General features: G+C 43.6%; 1 protein-coding gene across 1 annotated transcript; it reads left to right on the top strand.

The window, feature by feature from the left end:
• Positions 1-666: 666 nt before the first annotated feature.
• On the top strand, positions 667-7133 carry IL26 (interleukin 26). Its single transcript, XM_052774475.1, has 5 exons — positions 667-837; positions 1209-1265; positions 2657-2788; positions 6896-6961; positions 7047-7133. The coding sequence occupies exons 1-5, from the start codon at positions 667-669 to the stop codon at positions 7131-7133; spliced, it is 513 nt and encodes a 170-aa protein (XP_052630435.1).
• Positions 7134-7454: the final 321 nt, after the last annotated feature.

Below are 7454 nucleotides of genomic sequence, written 5' to 3' on the forward strand. Positions count from 1 at the left end.
GCAAATCCTGCCCTGGCAAAAGACTAATTACAGACATTAAAATAGGCAGCGAATTCCTTCGCTACCAGCTGCTGTACCCCTGAAAGAAAACACTTCTCAAAGGCTGGACAGTGAAGTTTTAAAGGCAGTGCAGTCCAACTTCCTTATAGGTAACTGATTTTTCTAATGCTTCTTAGTGTAAATTAGCAAAGATTTTTTTCTCTCCACGCCATTACCTTCCAGAAAAGTGCTGCCATAAGGTTTTGTGGAAAAAAAAAAAAAAATTTCACAAATTTGATGTACTTTGTTACGAAACCAAACTAACCAGCTCAACTACTTTTTCCTCACTTGACCACCACTTAAATGAAAGAAGACTTCTCACATGAGAGGGAAGTTCTTCTTTCTTGGAAACCTTGACCCTGCTGCCAGTAAATATGGAGATATCGTTTAGAAAAACGTCACAGATGATTGTGGTCAAATTTGTTGAAAGTGGAGCAAGATGTTTAAAAAAGCACAGCAACAATACTGATCAGCCAGCACACGAGCAATAGGTTATCTATGTGAGCATCTCAGTGCAGAAGCTGCTTTGAGGGTTAACAAAATTAGGTTAACCTCTGTCATCTAACCAGTCTTGCTGTATCACATACGCTGGTGTGACTGTAGAGGCACGAAGATTTGGGAGAGAAGATGAAAGTATATTCTATTTTCAGATCTGGGCGTTTTTTAGTTCTGCTTTGTCTTTTCACTGTGGAAGGCAAAAAGTCACCTACGGGAAAGCATACCTGCCGAAAAGGACTCCTCTCCCAAGTGACAGAGAACCTGTGTATCAAGGCAACTAGTTTAAAATCATCTGTTCCTGTAAGTTGATCCCACTAGTTGGAAAGTTTATTTTATTTATAGATGCTTCTTTACCAGCTTCATTACTGAGGACCTGAAGACTTCAATAAGCCGAATGATGTCTACAGTCCTGAGAGAGAGGGTAATGACGCTACTCCTTCTGTAAAGACGGGAATAAAGAAGATGCATAGAGCGGTGGGATGAGTTTGCCAAGGAGTTTGCCATGGAAGTTTGCAGCTAGGCTGGGATTGGAAGACAGATTTGCTGAGTCCTCATCCTACATCTGAATAAGATGATCATGATTATTATTACTACTAAGTATGTACAAACCAGGCTTAAAACTCTGTCTCCCTTCCTCTGCTTAATTAATACTAGCACATTGTATTTTACAGAAGGATCTCATCAAGAACACAAGACTGCTTAAAAAGACAACAAAAATGCTTTTTATGGTAAGATTTATACTACTGGTTTTCCATTTTCTTACTTTGATTTTCCTTTGGTCAGTAGAGATAGGAATGCGTGATCAAAAGGAATGACAGCTGACAAAAATCATTTGTGTTTAATTGGGAAGGACATTCTATTTATGAAAGCCATACATTTAATGAAGTCCTCTGCTTAGAGGAAGAGTGTTATCTCTGCCCCATAGAAAGGGATATTCCCCTGGGACATGAGGGGAGAGTTGAGCGTGGAACGGGGAGAAAGAGGTGGATTTGGAAAGCCTGGCTGGAGGCACTTCTCTCTAGGCGGTTGTAGTGGTGCTCTGCCAGGGGACTTGGGGAGAGGGTGCAATGCCCCCCAGCAATACTTTCAGGCACCAGCCCATTCACAGGAGGACCAGGGCCACCGCCACCCTCCCGGCAGCTGAGGCACCTTCTGCTGAGAGTGTGCGGTACTGTGGATAGCCCAGGGATGCTGCAGAGCAGCCGGCACACCCAAGGAGCTGCTTTGGGCTTTGACCTCCGCAGGTGCACTGGAAGAGGGAGATCAGAGTCCTCCAGTGCGATTCAGCATGGGAGTGAAACAGTAAACTTGGGGTGCCTCTTTGTAAGTAACTACAAGCGTGTGAGATATTTTAGCTTCCTTAATGCAGAGATCTAGTCAGCAGGGCCAACTGAGTCGGTTTATCCTTAAGTAGAGACCTACTGGCCTTTCAGCTCCCCTGGATCTCATTGATTACCGTGGGAGTGAAGGCTCCTCGCTTGCCTGTGGGACCTACACATGGACACCTGCATCTGGGTGGCTTAATCTGCAGCTGCAGGTTGGTGGGAATTTCACACCTGATACTTGGTTCCATTGCCTAAAAATAGGTATATAGCCATTTGCAATACCTTTGGGTATCCAAGAGATCCCACAGGCCAGGCAGACACGACACAGGGTGTATAGGATGACTGATCTCTTCTGGAGCAGCAGTTGGGGATGGGTGGGATACCCTACAGCATCTCGAATGGTATGGGACACCGACATGGAGGAATGGAACAATGACATCCGTAATGACTCCTATGATTTGGCCAAGATGGTCTGACAACTCCCCAGTTTATCTTCCATTTATTCTTTGCGTGTAAAATAGATTTGTTGCTGTCACTTCTGTTCATGGTTAGTCTTACTAATACTCCTCTGGCTGCCAGCACAGCATCCTCCTGCCTTTCCTTCAGAAACCATAGGGGTACATTGAGCTGTTTAAAAAGAAAGGAAGCAATCCAATGGGATACTAAAATTAATGAAAATGTTTTTATTGATTGTACGCTTTCTAAACACGTGAATTTTCACGAGGCTGAAGTTTTAGGCCAAAGTTGACTTGCAAGGTTTTCATTTCGTAACTCTTTACCTGCTTTGTTTTCAGACAAACTGCAGTGTTCGAGATCAGCTCCTCTCCTTCTACGTGAAAAATGTTTTCAGTCATCTTGGAGTAGGAAGTGACAAGTTGTACATTACTAGTGCCTTCCAGGTCCTGCAAGCGAACATGAACGCCTGTGTGAGTATATTCCTGAGACCCAAACTAACTGTGTCCGGCTGAAAGGCTAGGGAAAGTTCTATGTCATTTTTTCAGCAGAGAGGGTGATTCAGAGTCATGGTGTGCCCCACATCACAGAGGACCCAACTTCCCGAGGGCTTCCCCGCTGGGGCTGGGGAAGTTTAACACCGCTCATTTCCTCCCAGAGTGAGCTTGCGGGGAGCGGGCAAGGTGGTGGAGATACCGTGGAGACAAGCCACTTCCCTGCTGATGGTGTTGCCTCGTGCTGCCTTCTCAGCACCAAAGCTGCAAAGAGACGGGGTAATCGCAGGGAGAAATGTGGCTCCTCAAGTTTCCGTGGTGTAACACTGGGTATACTTTCCTTCTTCAGCCGCATCCCCACTGGACGTGTGTAATCTTTACTCACATGTCATCTCTCCTCCTCCGTAATGAATTTTGAAAGAGCTGGTGGTGTCTCATGAGTAAGCAGGGACTGCAATTATGAAGCACGTTGGGGCAGTTTCCATGTGTCGGCAATGCCCGCAGCTGGAGCAGGTTGTCAGGGAGTGATGCTGCCCACTGGCAAAATGCCCCTAGAGTGGATCCAGGTGTCCCAGGGAAGAGGCATTTTTACCAACACCATGCCATCATCCCACTCTGTAAATAACAACAGGACAGCAGATAAAGCACACTTTCGCCCATGCAAATATGCATGCTAACATACTATGATGCTAAGACGACACTGTCACTTGTGGGTCATTTCTCTTCTTGTCTTATTTTTAAGGGTAGATGAGTAACAACAGGGTGTGCTTTAAAACTTTATGTTCTGTGGCTATTTTTTTTCTCCCCTAAACCTGCAGTCCCCACAAGTCACAGTGTCCCAAAAAGTGGAGCGTGACTTAGGGTGAAATATGGCTATGGATATCTAGGCAAATGTCTATAGTGATTTTAAAAAGCGAGGGCAGGATGAGAAGTCAATGAAACGTTAATGAATTAAAACTTTGTCTAACCTGAATTGTATGGTAGCGTGAAAGAAAAGGACGTTGGTTCTACATGCATGCAAATATTTGCAATGCAAAAATAAGCAGCTTCAGAGATGTCTTTGCAGAGTTATAGCTCAAAACACAACTGGAATATTTGTATAATGTAAAAAGATTCAGATCTCAATGGGAGAAAACTCCACCAGCTTTCAGGTTCTGCATTTAAATCCATGCTAAACAGTTGCAATTTGCAGTCATTATTCACAGCATTCAACACACTGCTGTGGTTATCTGTGTCTATCAAAATTCCAGATATTGTATGCTATAATATACAGAGATTTCATTCTTGTCTGGAAAAGCAATTACACCCTATACAAGTGCCAGTACACACTGAGGAGTTCAGATTGTCAACTGTGACTGAATTCAGAGTATCAGTTATTCTAAAATACCATCAGTGACTGGAGCTTGCTATATAACTTAGTTATAAATATGCTTCTGTGCTGTATGGAGACAAAGCTGCAGATTTCTCAAAGCTCCTACATTCTTAGTGCCATAATTAGTACCAGTGTTTTACCCAACAGAAGTCTAAACATAACAATTTACATTTCTGGATCTTAAAAGATACTGGTAGGAGAGAAAAGACTTCCTGTGGTAGTAGAAAACTACCTTTGAGAAATGATGGCTTATCATGATTTTCTAGGAGACATCTCAGTCCTGGAAACTAACATATTTTAAAGTATTTGTATTAGTTCAAAGCCAACAATACAAAACCATGTGAAAGAATAATAGAAACTGTGAACTGAATGAAAGTAATGGGTCCTTTGCTAATACCAAATTTGGGATTTCTCCATCATATTATTCCCCAATAAATTAGCAAACTCATTCATCCATCTACATAAGCCCTTCAATTTGTATTGTCTAGTTGAGTTATAAGATGTTTATCAGAAGGGATTTCTACCATGGCAACTTACTTATCTAATGAATTTGTTGCCTTTCAAGGATAAAGTTCATTATACAATTGAGGGAAACAGTGATACCTTTATATGTATACCCACCGTATATTCCTTCATAAACTCAGGCTCTAATCCAGCCAGCTAGAGGCATGCATGCTATTTAAGAATCCGAACAATATTTGTCTCCAAACCACTTCCAAAGACTTTGTACTATATTATTATTATGATTCGCACCGTGCTAGTTCTTGGCTTTGTCCAAATAAGGAAACATTAATATTTTCCAATGATTTAGGAGCCCGAGTCCTGTTTTTCAAAAATACGTAGGTTCTAAAATCTCTAAATCCCTTTTCTGCAGTGAAATCAGGTTCTTTTGTCTAGAGTATGACTGCACAGTAAAGGGAACAGACATTTTTCCTAGGATACTGGGAACATCCACCTGCAGCACCACTGACCTATTTACCTGCTCACGTGCTCTAGTCGGCAACATTGCTGAGAACAGTATGAAGTTGTTTTGGAGGTCAGACTTATGTTCCTACATCAGTAGCAGATTATGGAAGTTTTTTCTCGTATTTGAGTGGAGTGCAGAAAGGCAACACATTCACTGCAGGATTTTTAATCCTTGCTCTATCATTGTAGGCAGAGCTCATAGACCTCGAGCAGAGACTGCAGCATCGCTTGCAATGAGCAAGCTTACTTGCTTGCTCATTTGTTTACTTGCTCTTTATGCAGGAAGAACAGAGTTTGCAATGTGTATCACCACTCAAGCCAGCATAGTCATTTAAGGTCAGTTCTGCTACCAAATGATTTCTGTGGAAATCTGCATTGTACAAGCTGACCTTAAAAAAAAAAAAAAAAAGCCCCAAGTCAGAAAGAACTGCCCTAGTTAGAAGATTTTTAAAGGTTTGCAAATTAGAGTTGCTTTTATTTACACTTTCATCCTGCGACGTGAGTTTAAGAAGCACAAACAGTAACTTGAAAATGTTTGTGCTCCTTTTTAAAGTACTCTGAGTGAGGTAGAAAGAAGGACTAACCATCCATTTCAGTGGAGTCATGTCTTTTCATATGAGTTGAGGACCTTTGTCTTTTCCCTTTTCAAACATGTTGTCCTTGTTCGTAGATTGTCAAACATAAGATTTTTCCATTTTTTTCCCTGAAGGAATGACTTTTCCCCTTGGAAAGGCTGGAGAGCTGGGGAGTCAGCAAGCCGCATTGCTCAGAAAGCTCAGCCAGGCAGCTCCAAAAAAATCAGCTGGACCAGTTTTGGTCCATCAGAGCCCGGTGGTGAAGACAGGGCTGAGCCCGATGGTGCACCCGGGGGGTCATTGGTGTGTGTGGGGGGGGCATGGGTCTCCCCCAGTGTTCCCACTCCTGGCATCCCTCTGGGATGGAGCATTGACCCACTGACGCTGTCAGCTGTGCCCTGGCTGGGTTAAACCCGGGCTGCAGCCTTTGGGTCCTGTAGGATGAACCAATCGACTCTTTCCTTCCTAAAACCAGCTTCCAACTCAAATCTTGCAGTGGCAACACAGTCCTGTGCCGCTGGTATCACAGCGGGGGTAGGCGGATGCCAGAACTTGCAAGTAAGACATTGTTGACTGATTTGGGTGGGATGCCTGGGAGCAGGGTAGGGTCTTGCTGGCAAAACTCCCAGTGATCTTAATGGAAGTCTTAGCTTGACAAAAGGGTTCAGGATTAGCCTGTAATTAGCCAGATGCTGGAGCAATGGGCAGGAAAATAGGGGGAAGCATAAATTAGCTTTATAAGCATGTTTGAAGGGTTTGCAGAAAAGTGTGAAAATGCCCTCTGGACTTTGCAAAGGTCTTTGGCCCTTAGCGACGCTTTCTCTGAAGGTTCAGATTCAAAGGGCTTTGAATCTCAGAGCTAGGATGAGCTGTACAAAAGCTGTAACTGCAGCTGATGTAAAGATCCCCGAGATAAATAGAAAGTGTTTAATAAGAAGACCTAGTGGCATTCAAGTTACAATTTTTTTGTGCTGTGAACTCAACTTGCTAGGAAGCACACAGGTAAAATAACACATTTGTAGTAACAGAGGATATTGAAGCGATGCTGAGTTCACAGGCTTTACCAGTAGTCCTGTGGTGCCACACTGTGGGTTGGACTCTTCCTTGCCACTACGTCTTTACATCAGCATCTTTGCTGCAACTAGCTCTTTTGGTTTCTTCTCATCCTTTCAGCTTCCGTGTGCTCCATCCAAAAGGTTAACTTCTGCAGTCAAAAAATTAAAGAAAACATTTCTTAAGGTAAGAGCAGGAGGCGCTGGCTCCCAGCTGCCCTGTTCAAGGTCTGTGGGTGGTTTCTTTTCTAACGTCTTTATCTTCTTGACAGCTTGGAGAGAAGGGAATCTACAAGGCCATCCATGAGCTGGATATTCTCCTTCCTTGGATTCAGGCTTACATACAAACCATCGTATGAAGAACGAGGAAGTGACAGACAACATGCCGCTTCTGTGCTAAGAACAGATCCTTACCCAAAAGGCCTGAAAATCAACCAAGAGCCGGACATACAATGGGCCTGGCAGTAACTCCATCCCACTGAAGGAGAGCCTCTGTAATACAGTGGCAGAAAGAGGGATTTTCAAGAGCTTTCATGGTTGGCTTGGCATAGCAGCTACGCCTGTCCTGCGGTACGAGAGCCGCCTCCGGAGCAGTTGCAGCACGCTGATGTATTTCTTGTCCTGCCAGCTGCCTCGATGGCAGACCCCGGACACATTGCACGGGTGTAACCTGAAATCTG

The sequence above is a fragment of the Harpia harpyja genome, chromosome 23 (genome assembly GCF_026419915.1).
Source record: "Harpia harpyja isolate bHarHar1 chromosome 23, bHarHar1 primary haplotype, whole genome shotgun sequence".
Lineage (NCBI taxonomy): Eukaryota > Metazoa > Chordata > Aves > Accipitriformes > Accipitridae > Harpia > Harpia harpyja.

Coding starts and splice junctions, on each gene's coding strand:
- IL26 (XM_052774475.1), top strand. CDS start 667: ATGAAAGTATATTCTATTTTCAGATCTGGGCGTTTTTTAGTTCTGCTT. Junction 1,266..2,656: donor CAACAAAAATGCTTTTTATG/GTAAGATTTATA, acceptor CTTTGTTTTCAG/ACAAACTGCAGTGTTCGAGA. Junction 2,789..6,895: donor AAGCGAACATGAACGCCTGT/GTGAGTATATTC, acceptor TCATCCTTTCAG/CTTCCGTGTGCTCCATCCAA.